Source organism: Nyctereutes procyonoides, unplaced genomic scaffold, assembly GCF_905146905.1.
Source record: "Nyctereutes procyonoides isolate TBG_1078 unplaced genomic scaffold, NYPRO_anot_genome, whole genome shotgun sequence".
In the NCBI taxonomy this organism is placed as follows: domain Eukaryota; kingdom Metazoa; phylum Chordata; class Mammalia; order Carnivora; family Canidae; genus Nyctereutes; species Nyctereutes procyonoides.
This window is the reverse complement of record NW_026575141.1, coordinates 18,665,618-18,683,582: the sequence shown is the minus strand read 5'-3', so window position 1 is coordinate 18,683,582 and position 17,965 is coordinate 18,665,618. Positions and strand designations below refer to the sequence as shown.

Below are 17,965 nucleotides of genomic sequence, written 5' to 3'. Positions count from 1 at the left end.
CTTTTGGAAAGCAATATGTCAATGTGCAGCAGGAATCACTGACACAGAATTGTTCCTGGACAATTTACTTCCAGAAACTCAACCTATGGAAACAAAACATCACAAGCAATTATAATAACAAAAATTAAGGTAATGGTGATGATGATGATGATGATGATGATGATGATGATGGCAGCCTCCAAGTCATCAAACACCATGACTAATTTTGGCAGGGGCCTGATTTTTTCCATCCCCATAAAGCCAAGCATTTCCCAATCAGGGTCACTCCTTCCCTTACCTCTGAACTCTAACTCTAGGTGATCCCAGAGATGTCTATCTATTTTCTGCAAAAAATAACCACAAAGTCTTCATCACCCCTGAGCCCAATTCCACTTTTTCACAGGACATACCCATCTTTGCACCAGAGCCATTTTACCCTTCTTGTCTCATCTGTCTTTTGTTTCCTTTTCCACCCCACAACCCTAGTTTAAACCATCAGGCCTTTACATCAGACCAATAGTTCCCCACTAGTCCTCAGACCTTCAAAGCATTATAAATCACAGTGTCCCAGACCTCACATAGACCTGTGGTTTAGGTACCTGTATTTTTTTTTTTTTTTTTTTTTAGGTACCTGTATTTGTAAGAAGTTCCCCCAGTGAATTAGTAAACAGCCACCAGGTATAGGAGATAGGGACTGCAACTATCGCAAGAGTCATCCTTGTCTCCCAGACTCAGCTCTTTTTTTATAACAGCCTCCTTAACATGCATTCTACCTCCCATACCCCCCAATCCTTTTTCTTTGTGGACACCTTTCCCATTATCTGGAATGCTCTTTCTCCTAACTCCACTTGTCCAAAGCATATGCATTCTTTAAGGCCCAGTTCAAATGTCATGCTCTCGAGATATATTTGTCCTCAATAACCTCATTCAGAAATAACTTGTCTCTCTCTGGGATAGGAATAGAAAAAAAATACTTGAATACCTGGGCCTCTTATTTCGCAGTTCTCTATGCTAATCTATAGTCCAAATCCTGGATTGAAGACCAAATCTGAGGATGACCTACAGGAGGTAATGAGCACTGTTACAAAGTCCAAAGACCTCAGCATCAAGCCAAACACACTGTTGGACTCACTCTGACTTTTTGCCCCAAGTTCAGTAATCAGATTTCTGCCTTGTTTCTGTAACAAAGTCCCTGACCTTAGTCCTATAACCTCTGTCAGTGATTCTCCTTCAGCAAAATCCATCTTTGGGCAACTTGGCCAGCAACCTTGAACTACCCTGCTTTTTTCTCTGTCCTCATCCCTCTACTCATCCTGCACCCATCCCATCCAATGTTTTGCAAGTTGTGCCTATGCATACATATGTTCATGCGCGCGCGCGCGCGCACACACACACACACACACACACACACACACAGTTAATAAATATTTACCAAGTACCAATATGTATCAAGACTCTATGTAGGGTAGTAATGAACCAGAACCACTTGTCCCAAATGAATATACTACAAATTAATTAGACGATTTGGGAATAATGGTTTATGATATTATTGCTCATTTCTACGACTACAAATATTTGAGAGCTGTAATTGCATAGCAACATTTCCTTAGATGGCTTCAAATTAAATCTTTCAATTTACTGGAAGCAGGCTCTTTAGAAGTGAGAAGAATTCCTTATCTTAAATTCCTTGCAGGTCTAATATTTCTTATGTCTTTCACACAATAAATCTCCAAATATTTAGTGAATGAGTGGATAAATGAAGAAGCATATGAATGTTCTTTGCTTGCCTTTTTTTTTTTTTTTTTGATGGGTGTGAAGGCTGAGGGTAAGCTGATTCCCAAAGAAATAGTTTTTACTTTCATTTTACTAAAAAATGAAAGAGTAAATCAGGGCATGTCTGGCCTAAAACCTTTAATCTCTCCCAAACTGAGATTTGTGCTCCGAATAAAAATAAATCCAGCTATCTTCTCTACCAAATGAACTTATCCTTGAAGCAACTGTATTGAAACTCAACTTCTCACATTCTTCCTTCTCTAAGGTGGAAAGATAGCTCGAGGGCAGAACACTAAACTCCCCTGAATTCCAGAGTCTCTGAATGCTTGTTCCACATGCCTTCCCTGTCAAACAAATCACTAGTCACTAATCAGATAAGGAAAACAGTTTGGGTCGGTGTGAGCAGACTGCTAAATAGAAAGTCTTCAGTCGGTGTTACCCCCGAAACACCTATTTTTCTAAGTGCCATTTCCCAAGGCAAGACTGAATAATAAGGACATTTAAAAATCTGTCATATCACTCAATCTGTCACTGTCATTAACATGATGTCAATTAATTAAGGATGGCATTTAAATAATGAGCTAATGTTTTACCTCCCAACCTCAATTATTTCCTCACTTAGGACTGACAATGATGATGATAAAGATGTTCTGATGTCAGAAAAAAAATTAGAACAGTGCAGTACATACTTATATTGAGTTCTTAAAAAAAAAATTCTTAATTTACTGTGTGAGAATTTTCCCTCTGTTGACTAGTATCAGAGCCCTAACAGGGAGCTCTTCTACAGGTCACCAAGCCATGCAGGAAGTCCATCTGAGCTGGATGCAAAAAGAAAATCCTCCATCATGGAGGAAGGACATGTTTTCCCCAAATCTTTTACAGAGGATCTGCTGTCAAGCAAGCAGTTTCTCACAAGAAACCTCAGCAACTTCTTGTTGACTGTGTCACTGTAACCATATGCAGATACTTTCACAGTGCACTCTCCTGTAGACAGGGTAACAAGGTATCAAAAATGTTCAATCAGTTAATGAGCTACATTAAAAAGAAAATCCTAATGCATCTTTCATTTTAATTTCCAGAGAGAGTGACTTTTAACCAGCCTTGAATCAGTGATATTGGGCTCCCTGGAGTGCAATTAACTGGTGGTATCCTATCAGCTCTTTACATAATGATAATTTTTTAAAAATTTGTATATACAAAATTTAATAAGTTTATTAAATGTCCTCCAAGGTTTTACATTATCTTATCATACTTTTTCACCTTTGCCAAATCCTCAATATCTTCTCTATAGCCTCTGATTCATCAGAGCCCCTTGGAAGATGGTGATGTTTTCACCAAAAAAAAAAAAAAAAAAAAAAAAAAAAAAAAAGGATCAAAAGTCCTTTGAGGCTTATGTAGTACTTGAGAACCCTATGAAATCCAATTGTGGATAAAAATGGAAGCCCTGAGGATTTTCTGTTGGGCATTAAGCTCATGTTGTCTCTTAGCACATTTTCCTCTCTTGAAATCACTGAGAAAAGAAAGTGATAACCAGGTGTAGCCCACAGAGCTTGACAACAAACAAATTATTCTAATTTCCTTATTTAAGGGTTCACTAGCAGGAAGATCAGGGAAAGACAGGTTTATCAAATAACTAGATTTAACCAAAGTATTCTGTCAACATGAAATTTAATGTTTACTATATAGAGGCCTAATGTTTAAATTGAACAGAACAGGGTCTGCAGACATCTGCTCCTTCATCCAGAATTCGAATCAGGAGTGCACAGGAAACTGAAAGCCTGAATGACCTTTGTACCTTTGTTTTCCTGTTACAGGCTTCAGAAGACATTTCTTCTGCTGCTGCATTGAGGACCCCCTAGGAGGGGCCTACCTCCCTAGAGAAAAACTATGGATATAAGTGTTTTGGTTAATAAATACTGGGAGGAGAGGGATCTATTTTAAATACAATAGGATTATGTCCTGGGCAATTGGGGAAATTTGAAAATACTGTAGACATTACATAAGATGAAAAGGTATTGAAATGGAAAAAGAGGGACATTTGGTTAGAAAAGCTCAACAGCTTGTATAACGACATCATTTATCATATATATATATGATGACATATACATTGTGTGAAAGAATATACACTAAGGTGTTAAGAGTGCTAACTGCTGGTGGCAGGAATATGATTTTTCTCTAGTTTTTGCTTGTCCACATGTTCTAATTGTATAAAATGCACCAATGTTTCCATAATAAAATTTATTAAAAATAATAATTTTATTAATATTAAAAATAAAATGTGGGAGGACTCAAATGTCCTAATTGTTTGGAAAGTAGAACTTAATGAGGTATTAAGACCATCACCATCCCCCATGCTACTTCTCATCACAGACAAACATCAGTAACTTCCCCTTCTGACTATTTTGTTAAAGATGTAAAGGGATGGGTGTTCTTATTGTAATAGTAGGTTGTACAATAGTAGGTTGCACAATAATATGTGTTATCAAATTAACACATAATTTTTTAAATCATTTTGAAAATTTTCTTCCTTGAATCAGGTTTGGGACAGGGTGTTGCCTCCACCCTGGTGGCCAGGTGAACGTTATGAGGTCAACACACTTTCCAAGATCTGTGCAGGCTAGTATAGTCTCCAATTTAGCTTTATCACTGAGAAGCCAAAGGAATCCTGGCTAAACATCAGAAGGGCCCTAGTGCAGAGCCTTTTGTGAGCCATTCACGTAAATGAGAAGAATAAATGCAGGCAAATGATTATCACCTAAATAATAATTTCTGGTGGAATACATAAAGGTTAGGGATTTAGAGTTGAGCAACCCAGAAAGTGGTCTCCAGGGGGCATGGACCACAATCTGTCCTTGGCCTTGGCATGTTCAGTATTTTCACATAATTACTTAAAGATATAGCTTTATCAAATTGGAAAATGACACCAACATATTTTATGAGAGAATCTAAAAAGAACTCTTCCCACTGGAAAAATGTGACTAATAAAATGTGAAAAAAAACCAATAATAATAGCTAAAACGCACATATACTTAATATATGCCAGACTCATTTCTAAGTGCTTTATAGGTATTAATTTATTTAATCCTAATAATAATCTTTTGGAGTAAGTCATGTATATCACTTATATCAATTGTTGTCAGAGATCAAGTAGGGTAGAGGTATAGGTTGTAAAAATTTCTATCAATCTGTCTAGGTAAAGACCTAATACCGTAGCTATGTCCTGTGTGAACTTGCAAAAATTACTCATTTTCTCTGTGCCTCGGTGTCCTCATCTGTAAAAATTAAGATAATAGTTGATTCACTCAATCAACATTTATCAAAAACTCACTATATGGATACAATCTCAAATATCACTTACTCCCTAACCTCAAGGAACTTTCCATGTCCTGAGGAAGAGAGACATACTCAGCTAAACATAAAGTCATTCTTCTTTGAGGACTTTATACTAAACGTTTCACTCGTATGTGTAGAAGATGTAGGCTATTGGCTTCAGATTAATATTTCTTATCGTTTTGAGAAAAAGTATTTTTTATTCTTAAAGTTTTAAAAGTTTTTAAATATGGGAATAGGCATTCAAATTCCTCAAGTATCATTTAACTATATACTACAATGATCACTTTTCCCTCTTTGACCTTTTCTATATGCTGAATTAAGATAACACATTTTCCTATACTAAAATATTCTTGAAATTTTTAATCAATTCTAACTAATCATAGCACAGTACCTTCTTTATATTGTGTTGGATTTCAGTTGTATACAGTATATTCGGACTTTTTATGTAGTAAAACTAGTCTGTCAAATGTCTTATTAATAAAATTGATTCTTTTACATCTAAGAACTTATTCTCTGCACAATATGATCAACTGGGCAATGATGAATCACTTTTAACAAAATTAAGAGAAAATGAAAAATACCACAAATGTAAATTGTCAATGACAAGCAGGCAATGATAACAAAAGCAGAAATTGCAAAACAAATTGTGACCCTTTAAGTTAAAATTAAATCACATTTTTATAATTGAAAAATGATTGTATATTTCTACTTTCTATTAACTTATTTTAAAACATTTACTCAACTGCTCTTAAAAATCAATAAAAGGAATTTTTGTTATACTTGATTTTTTTAAAGCCCATTTTAACCTTTTCCATATAACAGGGTATATTAAGCATGCCAATTTGCAAGTTAATCACTTGATGCAGGTTACGTAAGGAAAGTTTGCCAATTTTGGCTCTGTAAAGAAAATTTCAGTTTTGATTTGATATTCTGGCACATGGATGACGGACTGTATATGCACTTTTATGTAGGGCCAAATATGTTCATTTGATTTCTGAGTTATCTCCTGAAAGTTTTTCCACTTTTCAAAGAGCGCAAATGTCACACACATCAGCAAATTTGTGACTATAGAGCTGTACTCTCGGGATTTACCAAGCTCTCTGCCCAGTCTCATGTTTTATGAAGTGTTAAAGTTAATAGTAATTGTTTTCAAAGATGTTTCTCCTACAGAAAAAGATATTCCAAGTGGAATTTTAAAGACTGAAGTATAATGTTCTTCTGAAATTTAACATGTGTATCTATTTATGGAAGCAAAAACATAAGCTTATGTGAAATTTTCCTTAGTCCAAAATAAGGGCAAGATTTACTAAGCTATTCCTAATGTCTTCTCCTGAGGCAAACCGTGCTCAGTTTTTCTGAAAAAGCATCATTTCTTCAATGGCAATCTTTTTGCATTCCTATGAAATCTGCATTCAGCAAGGGATTCGGTCATTGGCTTCTAGTTGTCCATCCTTGCTGGAATGTTCCTATCAAGAACTGAAGCTAGCTGGAATTTGTGTAGGGTGGGAGTAGACAGCACCTCTTCCAAAGTGATTCATGAAGTCAAAAAAAAAAAAAAATCATGTAACTGGGGGAAGAAATGAAGAGTGAATGTTCCTGAGAAGAAATATTTGCTGCTGTCCCCAGAGTGCTAAGAGCATAGGGCCAGCTTTCTCTAGAAAGTTTTCAAAAGGGCTCATCAACTGTGAAGTCAGTAACAGAATTTAATGCCAACTGCACCCCTTGAAGCTAAGCATTAATGACACAACACCCTCATTGTATAGAAACAGGCAAATATATTAACTTAATGATAGGCCAGTGGACCCCCTAAGGAATGTAATTATATTGTGCCAGCTCTTGTACAAATGTTAGATCCTACATAACTGTGTTATTGTTACTTTTTTTCCTCCCCTCAAAGACCTTTGAAGTGTTCAAAGCAAAAGATGAGAGATGTGTGCTGCCCCCAAATCAGAAAGGCGATTTGCTAAAAATAAACCAGTACCCACAAAAACTTCTACTTCCATTCTTCTCAAATTGAAAGCAGTGTCCAGGTCCAAGTCCCTGCTCCGCTGTGTTGGGTACACTTGGACGGAAGCTCGAGCTTGCAAATAAACCCTCTTGCGCTTGCATGGGTGTCGACTCCTTGGTGGTTTCTCGGATTTGCAATCTTGGACACAACATCTGGGGGCTCGTCCGGGATCCGAGAAACCCCCAGGACCCCATCCGGAGGGTTTAACGCATGGTGTGGCCTAAGCTGAGGGCCCTCTACAAGACTGGGCCACCCCCGGGCCGCCATCGATATCGGCCAGGTGACTGGGTGTACCTCCGGAGATACCAACACCAGACACTTCAGCCTCACTGGAAGGGATCCTACATCATGATCCTGACCACTCCCACCGCTCTCAAGGTCGACGAGATTACTCCCCGGGTCCACTACACCCACGTCCAGCCAGCTGATCCACACACCGTTCTCAAGGACTTTGTTCCAGAATGGAAAAGCCAACCAGACAAGGACAACCCCCTAAAGCTAAGACTGCGCTGTTCTCACTTATTTCCCACCTCCAAGACTCCCTAGTCTGAGGTTGTCCTTCAAAACAGAAGAGGATTAGAGTTAGTCTTCTTACAACAAGGTGTGTGTGTGTGGGGGGGGGGGGTTATGGGTTATGTGCTGCCTTAAACGTGGAATGTTGCTTCTTCCCTGGGACTTAAACAGGACTGAGAACAGCAACAAGGTTGGTTCGAATCCTGGTTTAATCATTCCCCCTGGCTCACTCTGAGACCAACCTGGACCCATGATTGGGTCCTTCCTTAGGTTCCTCTGAGAGGGGGAAATGTGGAGGCCGAGAAAATTAAGGCCATTCCACCTTAAGTTCAGCATTAGCACAAGTTCAGCCATCTCAGGCCCCGTGAATAAGAGCTGAACTTGACCTTACTTCAGTTAAGCCCCATATTAGAATGAGAACAGAGCTCTATGCCCTTGAAAGCCCCATATCAGAATGTAAACAGAACTTGAGAAATTCCTCCCCCACCTTCTGGAGGTCCCCTAGACCAGCCTATAAAACTAAGTTGGAACCCCCATCGGGGTCCAAGTCCCTGCTCCTGTGTCCTATGTCGGGTATACTTGGACCCAAGTTCGAGCTTGTAAATAAACCCTCATTCGTTTGCAAAAAAAAAAAAAAAAGAAAGCAGTGTCCACTGGTTTAAAAACACCCTATTAAAACAAAATACTCAACTCTGAAACATACCAAGAGGTAGATATGGGTGAGACAATTCCAGTCTTACATGCTGGTTTCAGGAAGAAAAAAAAAAAAAACACAGACACACATACACAATACTAAAACCCTTATAACTCACCCAAACTCTAGACTATTCTGATTTCCATACTTTTCTCTACCAAAATTTCCTAGGCCTATATGGAAACAATGTACTTTCAAAAGACAATGCTTATGATTATGTATTAAATGGAAAAAGAAAAAACAAAGTTTTATACCTCTCACCCAGTAACATACCTGTAGCAAAAATGTACACAAGTGAACAAGGATTGAAAGGTACATGGACAAGGCAAAGCCTGATTTTTAGAACAGTAGTGTAGCAGATGATTGCTTCTTCTTTCATTTGAAGTTTTAGTAAAGTATTTTATGATTTTTTTAAATTAAGAGTCAAAGACAGAAATCACAAATTGCCAGCCCACTGGTGAAATCTGGCCCACAACTACTTTAACAAAGTCATTAACATTGAACCTTTAGGAGGTTATTGCATAAATATGTGAATTTTTAGCTTCTCAAGAAAAATTGAAAGATGTCGAAAAATTGGGTACATATTCCCACATGAGTCAACCAGTGTGAGCTGTGAGGAGACCATCTGACCTTCATGAAAGGGTGCTTCCTAACCAGTCACCACAGGCCCCCATGCCCCATTCATTTATACCACCTGCCTATCTATGGGCATGGCACGTGGGAATTCTAGCCAAGGCAACTGGATGAAGGAAGTTACCACATCTCCATGCATATTAATGAGACTTCTCTTTTCCCTCTTCACATCTTTACCTTTTGGATACCCCTTCAGTGGTCAAATTAAAAAATGTCTATATATCCACTTTCAGAAGTTTCATAATATAGTGTAATAAAAATTGGGCAGTTGACTCAAAAAACAGAACAGTCAACTGTGATGATCATAAAAATTAGTAACAATAATAAAAACACTTTGGGGACTGAGTTCTCAAATTAGTCAATTCTATTAAGCTAATAAACAACATACTTAAAAAAATTAAATTTAGGGTTAGAACATCTCAGTGTTCTCTTCACAAAAATTCCCATGGAAACCAAAACCAAAGTAATGAGAAACTGGATATATATTCCATTTGCCTTTGGTCCTTCTCTTTTTTTTTTAAGCCAAAGCTAATAGATGTACTTGTGTTTGTCAAACAAGACACATGGTTCTCAATTAGCTCGCTCTAAGAAACATAAGATTATAGGCTTATCATTTCTAGTGTTCAAAATAATTTCTATGCCACTAAAATAGCAAGCCACCATCAATTTAAACATAAACTGGCTGAGTATACAGGCAGATGCATGGACTTAATTTAACAGTGCACAACAGAATGGCATTGGTGTGGGGTTTTTTTAGGCCTCTGTTTTCTAATATTATTGACATCCACTATGGCCTTTGTAAAGGGACAGTTCTTACCTTGTTAGTGGCCCCAGGTCGCCTGAGTCTTGGCTTCCGGCTTCACTAGGAGTGCTCACTGATTTCGAGGAGGGAGACATAGGGGTTGGGACTAAATAATGAAAATAACAGGTATCCCATGTTAAAAAATGCAGCGGCTGCACTGGGGAAGAGCAGTGTCAGACAGATCAAAACAAATGGACCCAAATTAAAGTGGTTGTATGGCCAGGAGAGATTAAGATGGGATAAAGGGGGGGAAAAAAGGAAAGAGAAAAGAAAAGAAAAGAAAGAAAAGAAAGAAAAGAAAAGAAAAGAAAAGAAAAGAAAGAAAAGAAATTCAAGTGAATTTTTCACATTTTGGAAATTAAAATTTGAAATGAATTTAGACAAAATTAACTTAGGGATTCTAAGGCCATGTCCACCTTAACAAAATGAAATGGAGAATCAAAACAGCTATCCAGATATTTCAAGTCAAATATCTCTCTAGGGTGAACTATCTGGATAATTCCAATTCTCCACTTTATTTTGTTAGCATAGATGTGACCTATTAAAAAATAAAATGGGTGTCTATAAAACTCTGAAAGATTATGAAATAAGTAATACTGTGAAATTTTAAATGGCCAAGGAGAATCAGTAAAAGCTGTTCTATGTCTGTATCAGAGGGCAATCTATTCTCTGTGGAATACAAACTGTGTTTGCAATGAGAGACTAAGTGACAGATAGAGAAAGGGTAAATGTTGAACCTGGTAATTTAAAAATGTCTTTCAAAACAAAGGAAAATGCCAGGCTGCTTTATTTTTACATTTAATTAGTAGTTGCATCCCATTGTATTGTTTACTGTGTTTGAAACTTATTTTCCTTTGCCTCCAGCAGCCCTGGAAGGCACTGCCATGGGCACATAAGTAAACCGCCATTCTGAAGATGGGAGAAAGAAGTTCAAAGACAGAGGTTAGTGCAAGCTGAAAATCTGAGAACAAGAATCATAAAAAAAAAAAAAAAAAAAGCTAAAGGAAATGCAAATGCATTTTTCTTTTCACTATACTGCAGGTACAAGCCAAATGTCCCTCAGATAGAAGCTGCACCAAATAACCAAGATGGCTACAGGCCAGATGAATTCAATGGGTTCTCAGTATCACACAGGCCAAAGAAGCTATATATGGGCAGAAAGAAACTTCAATACCTAAGTGTAGATTCCCATTTGGTTTCAATCATGTGCAATTTCCTTTTATTTACTTAATAGAGTAAAGGGTTTAACTATTTTGTCCAAATCCTATAACACAACTGCGGATCTGTCAAGAAATTACGAATTTCACGTGGTCCCACAATTAATTCACTGATTACCCTCTGCAGTAAGTCAGAGGGTAAGTTGGAGAGATGGATGAAAATTGAAAATGGGCTCTCCTCTTGCCAGGTCCCCTGGCAGGAATGCAGCGATAGCTCAGAATTTGGTAATGGTGGTCATGGTTTAGAGATATTTAACTGGTTTGTTCTTAAAGTGTAATTGCTGGTTTTATGTAGAATAGAGGAAAGCAGGACATACTACTATGGTGTTTGACCAGTGTTTATATGCAATACAATTTCAAAGGTTATTTTGAGGCCAAAATACAATAGATTATTGCAAAGTGTCTAAATTATGCCACAGGGTCAACTAAGTTTTAAAAAGTCTATTGGCTCCTCAAAAAAGGTTCGTTAGTCAAATATCCCACAGGTTATATCTTCCACACCATACAGCAGCTGAATAGACTAATCAACATCCTGTAGGGGCTTCTTCTATCATTGTGAGACATATAATCTTACCTGTACAAAGTGAGGTTCAGTATAAAATGCTTTTTTATGGTGGTTTAGTTTTGTGTATATATATTAAATTATATCCAGGAATACTTAATAATTCATAGGCTTATTATATATTGCTTTTTCTTATTTATATTTATAAAATACTTGTCAAAAATAAATAAATAAATACATACATAAATAAATAAATAAATAAATAAATAAATAAATAAATAAAATACTTGTCATTTTGTTGTACGTGGGATGACTTTTATTCATAGTTTAACTATGGAAATAAATGAAAATTTATTTAAATATAAAAGCCAATGATGGTATTTGAAGAAAACAAATAATTTTGAAATGGATATTGCATTTATTTAGATGCATTATTTTTTAAAGTTTCTTTCTCTTTCTTTTTTTTTTTTTTCTATATTGGCTATCATGCAGTTTTACAGACACCCTAGGATTACCCTGAGATGTAAGGAAAGCAAATGGATAAAGAAAAATAAACTATCCATGAAAGATACATAATTGACAGAACAAACACATCATGTAGAGGTTTACCTTCAACACAAATAAAACAAATAGTTCACTATCCAGACCCCAGTGACAAATGAAATCATGGACAATTAACTACAAATGAATGAGTTGGAGGAGGGGTGTTGCAGTGAGAATGCCAATTAGCAGTGAAACCAAGATCTACAATAGAGTCGAATAAATTTAAACTTGTTAAGTAGCTGCTAATCTGTCACTATTTTCAGTTTTCCTTTACATTTCCCACTGAGCTTTCTATTTTCATCATGGCATAACTCTAGGCCTGCGGTAGTTATGAAATTCATAACCAGATTCACAGTATTTAGGTAGGCAGAGAGAGGCTGGGATTCAGTGATGGAAATGAACAATATAAGGAAAAAAAAAAAACAAAACTCCAGGATTTCTTGTATTTACCATGTGGTAACTCATCTAACAGTATAAAATAATCTACTAGAACACAGTAGAGAAGGTTGACCATATAATCAGTCAATAAGCAGCAAATTGCTAACAACTCTATAATCTGTCCTCCCATCTCCTTCCAGCCCCCTCAATTCAAAACATAAATATACCTGAACTATAAGCCACAGAATTTCCTTAAAAATAAAAAGAAAAGAGACATAAAAGAATAGTAAATGCTGGACATGGTATATCCCATGCAAATCAAATTTAAGAAAACAGTTATCACTGTTTAAGTACCTAGAGGGGGCTCCGGCGATATACCAATGCTTTGCAAAAGAGCCTCTGTCTCTCTGCGTTTGCGATCCAGGTCAGAGTCGTCCTGAACAGGTTCTTTCTTTTGCTGCATATCAGCCTAAAAAGATCAGATGCCAGAAAGAAAAGTTAATAACAGAACTAAATGTATGCTTTTCCTGGCTCAAACTGAAAATGGTAAATGCATGGCTGTGAAGGCCAAGTAAAAGTCCTCAACAGACATAATCATGTGTATAAAAGAAGAAGAAACATGGTAACTGCTCCATTTAATAATTACTAACCCAGTGCTTTCTCTTTTGGTTGGAAGTTTTTTTTTTCCCCTGCCTCTGATACCTGGTATGAAAATTTCTCTCACCCGATTTTGAAAGAAACCATCAGGCTAAGTATTTCTGACTGGGATACAGATTTTTAAGAAAATTCTGTTTGCTTTTTTCAGCCTTATTATCCCTTCTGGGAAGACATACTATCAGTTCTTGATGAGTGTATGTTTGTAATATTCACATCCCATGTTGGAATTATGCAAACAAAGAATTACAGGGATATGGCTAAAAAAGAAAATTAGTTATGAAATCTGTAACTGTAAAATATATTCTTTGTATCAGCAATCTAAGCTTGCCATGGTTGAAAATAAGCCAGGCTACAATGTTTACTAAGGCATGTGAGCAATATTGACATGTGTTACTTCATTCCGATTTTCATAGGCTTCCATTAAACACATTAACTCAAAGGAGAAAATTATCATTTAGAAAAATATAAAACAAAAAAATAATTTAGAAGAATTTTCTTTCCCAAGTCCTGTCAAAAAAACCACATCCTGTGTGAGTCTCTCATAGACAGATCCTATGCCCCATTTGTGGTTTCTACAGGAGAGTGATGTCAAAATACAGGTTAAAGAAGGTCAGTGGTGGGATTCTGGGGTCATTAAACAATCAGGTCTCTTTTCTTTTTCCTAACACAGTTAACTACTTAAGACAAGGCCTTTGTCCCACATCTGAAACATGGCGACATCCTATTTCATGTGCTACCTCAGGACAAAGCTGTGTCAGTTTACAAAAGTGAAGTTCTCTTAAAGCTTGTCAAAAACCTATTATAGTTACCAGATGCACCTTCCTCCCAGGGCTAAGTTAGGTACCCTAACAGGTATATCATCTGCTTCAAAGGTACAGAGTACATTTCCAAGTACCGAAAATATAATTTACATTGTGACATCTAAAGCAGAAACAGTTCATGCAACTTTTGCTTTACTCTCAGATGATAACACCCTGATCGTAAGCAAAATGCATCTTTGCACATACTGCTGGGCTTGACACTTTGTTATTATCTGCCTTAAGCTTAGAATGCTCTCATATTTTTGAAGTCTATCAGTCATTAGAGGTAAACCTGCCATTTTGGGGGCTGATGAGGGCGAATGAGAGGATCTCAGGCACTTTCAGGGAACCCAACATTGTGAGATGGAAGTTTCATCTGTATCTGTGAAGATAGAGAAATTCACGTTGTTTTCCAGTTATTTCACATTTGAATTACTGAAGCAAGTTCCACAATGGATACACACAACAGAGGCCAAGACAAAACTCCGATGAGGAAAAGGACTTCGCAGGGTGAGAATCTAAATCAACATCCACATTCATGAAGCTGAAAGAAGGATGGAGGAAATCCCAAAACAAGGAATTACTATAGCAGCTACTAAAATACAAATGGAAAACTTAGATGAGCAAAACTTGCCTTGGAAAGCTGGTAGGAAACAATATGGCTTCATGGTAGAGAGTTTAGCCCTAACTGGACTGCCAGCTTTACAAAGAAGAGATATGTGTTTTATCCCATTCACCACTATCTCCTCACATCTAGATCCTGGCTTGACATAATTGATGCTCAATTTAAAAAAATGTATTGATTAAATGTACTAATATCTGCCTTTGGTAATTGTTATTCGATAGCTAGAGAATTTCAGAATTATACATCCTTCAGGCCAATTTCCACCACTGCACCACATTCAGCAAGCCCTTCTAGGAGGCCTCTCAACTTCCAGTGTGACCCAGTGCTCATAGCAAAGCCATTTTGATTTCCTAGCAACAAAAAGATTCGTTAACCTTTCCTCATTCTTTCAACAAAAATGTAGTGAGGGACAACAGAGTGCTGGTGGTAATGAAACAGAGAGGTTCTAAGGGATCTTAAGTAGAGTGAACAGAACAAGATCTGCTAGTCCTTTCTTTTCCAATAAACACAGGGCATATTATCTATAACTTTCTGTCATGGATGTTCTATGCAGAGAAGCACAGAATTTTTTTTTTCTATGTATTCTAACTTTAATCATTAAGCATTCAAGAAACACCCTCAAGGGTAAATCACATGTCAACATGCATAACCATACATTGCAAAACAGTACATCTGAACCCCATTTCCGAAATTTCACCCCATTTCTTATAAGGTGTGCCTCTACAACTCATTTTCTGCCTTTCACCTTCCTTAATTCTTTTTCTTTTTTTAAGATTTTATTTATTTATTCATGAGAGACACACAGAGAGAGACAGAGACATAGGCAGAAGAAGGCGGCTCCCTGTGGGGAGTCTGATGCAGGACTCAATCTCAGCACCCTGGCATTACACTCTGAGCCAAAGGCAAACACTCAAGCACTGAGCCACCCAGGTGCCCCCACCTTCCTTAATTCTTAAGGAAAGAGGCAATATGATAACAAATACGAGTAAGGTTAAACACCCATTTGGATGTAACAGAAGCTTACTTAAGCAAGCTATCAGCACTCAAAGTTGACCATGAAAAATGCAAAGTTAAATAACTGGGGCTTATTGGAAATTAAGGCAACTCCTATGTTACCAATTGGCATCAGCTACACAATGTTACTTCATCCAGGGCAGTTAGTTCTACCAAGTACACTAGTTACACAAGTTCTGATTTTCCTCTTGGAATTACCACAGAATCCTAATATCTTTTAATGACTCAATATGAGTGATTTTGCAGTGCCAGCAGTTTAAAAATGTGCTAGGTGTTTTTCCCAACAAATGATATTTCAGTTTGTGAAGAGTAATCACAGCTGAAACCCAGAAAGGAAAATCAAAGAAAGAAAATTTGTCAGCTGAGAATTGTCCATCACTTTTTCAAAGACAGCTCCATAGTTATCAGAGGAACATGTGAGGACAGGCCAGGAAACATCTGTCCATCCTACCTTACAGCAATTCAGTAGAAGGCCAAGGACAAGACGAAACTTCAGGGTGGCCCCAACAAGCACACCTCATGGCATTAAAGCCAATTTTTCCTGAAACTGGGTCTGAGTCTTAAATAGTGGCCACTATATTTATTTTAAAATCAGGTTTCATCTATTATACCACAACCAAGAAAGCAGTTGACATCCAAAGAAGCAGAAAGTGGTAATTTTATACACATACAGTTTTCTAGATTCTGTGGAGATAATCAACCTGGGTGGTCCTAATTCATGCGTTTTCAGTCATGGTAAAAACAGGCACTCAGATTAGCATTAAAGAGCTAAATTTCTGTTCCCTTTCTGTCCTAAACTTGCTTTATTTAAAATATAAGCCTAAATAAAGTAAAAAATGTTCCCTTTCTGTCCTAAACTTGCTTTATTTAAAATATAAGCCTAAATAAAGTAAAAAATGAAACCTGTAAGATGAAGGCTATTTCTAACTCTCCACAAACACCACAAAAACTATAAAGTCTTTAATTCAGGAGTCAGTGAGCATCACATAGACTCAAGATCAGAATTTCCAAGGATGTTTGGATGAAAGAATTCCAGATGTTTGGAAAAGGTGTCTGAGACCAGCGTCTCAGACTAGTGCTAACTAGTTTGTGTGTTCACTCATGCACTCACCCTATAATCCTTTATTGGAGTCCTACCATGTGGCCCAATCTGTACTAGATATTCACTTGATGAAGAATAACAGCCCTTTCCTCAAAAGCCTGCACTCTATGGGAAGAGTAAGGCAAGTGAAAATGCAAATACAATGCTCTGTGCTAAATGGCTTGATAAGGTCAAGGATAGGGGCAGGACTAACTAGTCATGGGGGGGGTGGGGGGGAAGGTATCAGAGAAGGCTTTCTGGAGGAAGTTTGAGGTGAGAACTGACAGACATGTAGTTAACAGCCAGATGAAGGACAATAAGGAGAAACAGGAGAATACAAGGTACAGGCAGAAGAAATATTCACAAACTCTCTGTCAAGAGAGAGTGTGGCCCATTAGGTGATATGTACGTAGCTGAGGTTGGCCAGAATGTGGATTTAGGGAGAAAGGAGATGGAGGAGAAAAGAGAATGCAGTCATGTCTGTCCAGGATCTGAGGACCACGAGAAGGGGTATGAAGAGTGACCCTAGGTTTCTGTTTTGTCTCATGGGCTGGAAGAGGGGGATCCTTGCTGAGCCTGGATGGAGGTCAGGGAGACTATCTCTAAGGCTTAGACTCATTTCCTCATTTGAAAACAAAAGGATCAGGGACACCTGGGTGGCTCAGTGGCTGCGTACCTGTCTTCATGCCCAGGGCGTGATCCTGGAGTTCTGGGATCAAGTACTGACTGCATCGGGCTCCCTACATGGGGCCTGCTTCTCTCTCTGCCTGTGTCTCTGCCTCTTCCTCTCTCTCTCTCTGTCTCTCATGAATAAATACATACATAAATAAACTTAAAATCTTCTAAAAAAAAAGATCAGAATAGATTCCTTCCAGGTTTCTTGCACCTACGAAATGATATAATTACAGGAAACTAGGGTCTTGAATTATAAGACTCTTCCAATTCTGGGGCATTTTTGGAAGATAGAGTCATTGGCAGGGTCCTAATAAATGTAGCAGCCAACTGTACCAGTCTCAATCTCCTATTCTAGTAGCCAACCTCAGGAGCAGAGTAACAGTTGTTTCTTACTGACCAGTGCCTCTGTGCCTTTCACTGCTCTACAGGATCTCCATACATCCTCACAGAACTCCATGAGGTAGGCACCGATATTTTCTCCATTTACAAAAGGGAAAACAGGTTTAGAAAGGCCCCATATTCACTCAAAGCCATTATGTGAAGGGCAGAGCCAGGTTCCCCAGCCACGTTCAACTCAAAAGCCTCTGTGCTTAACCACTGAGTGTTACTGCCCTTGTTACACTGCACTGTCTGCTCAGACAAACCAACTCATCACAGTCTACAAAAGATTCTTTGATTGCATCAAGGAAAGATCATTTGCAGGGGGAGATGGATTGCTGAGGGACAGAACAGGCTTTA

The 17,965-nt window shown here is 37.7% G+C and overlaps 1 protein-coding gene across 1 annotated transcript in view; it reads right to left on the bottom strand.

Annotated features, from left to right (window-relative positions):
• DYNC1I1 (dynein cytoplasmic 1 intermediate chain 1) overlaps positions 1–17,965 on the bottom strand; it is a 311,302-nt gene that overhangs the window by 253,384 nt on the left and 39,953 nt on the right. The window contains exons 3-4 of the mRNA XM_055307612.1: positions 12,730–12,844; positions 9,751–9,841 (exon numbers count right to left, since the gene is read on the bottom strand). Of these exons, the coding sequence (XP_055163587.1) occupies positions 9,751–9,841; positions 12,730–12,844 (206 nt within the window). The remainder of the gene's footprint in view (positions 1–9,750; positions 9,842–12,729; positions 12,845–17,965) is intronic.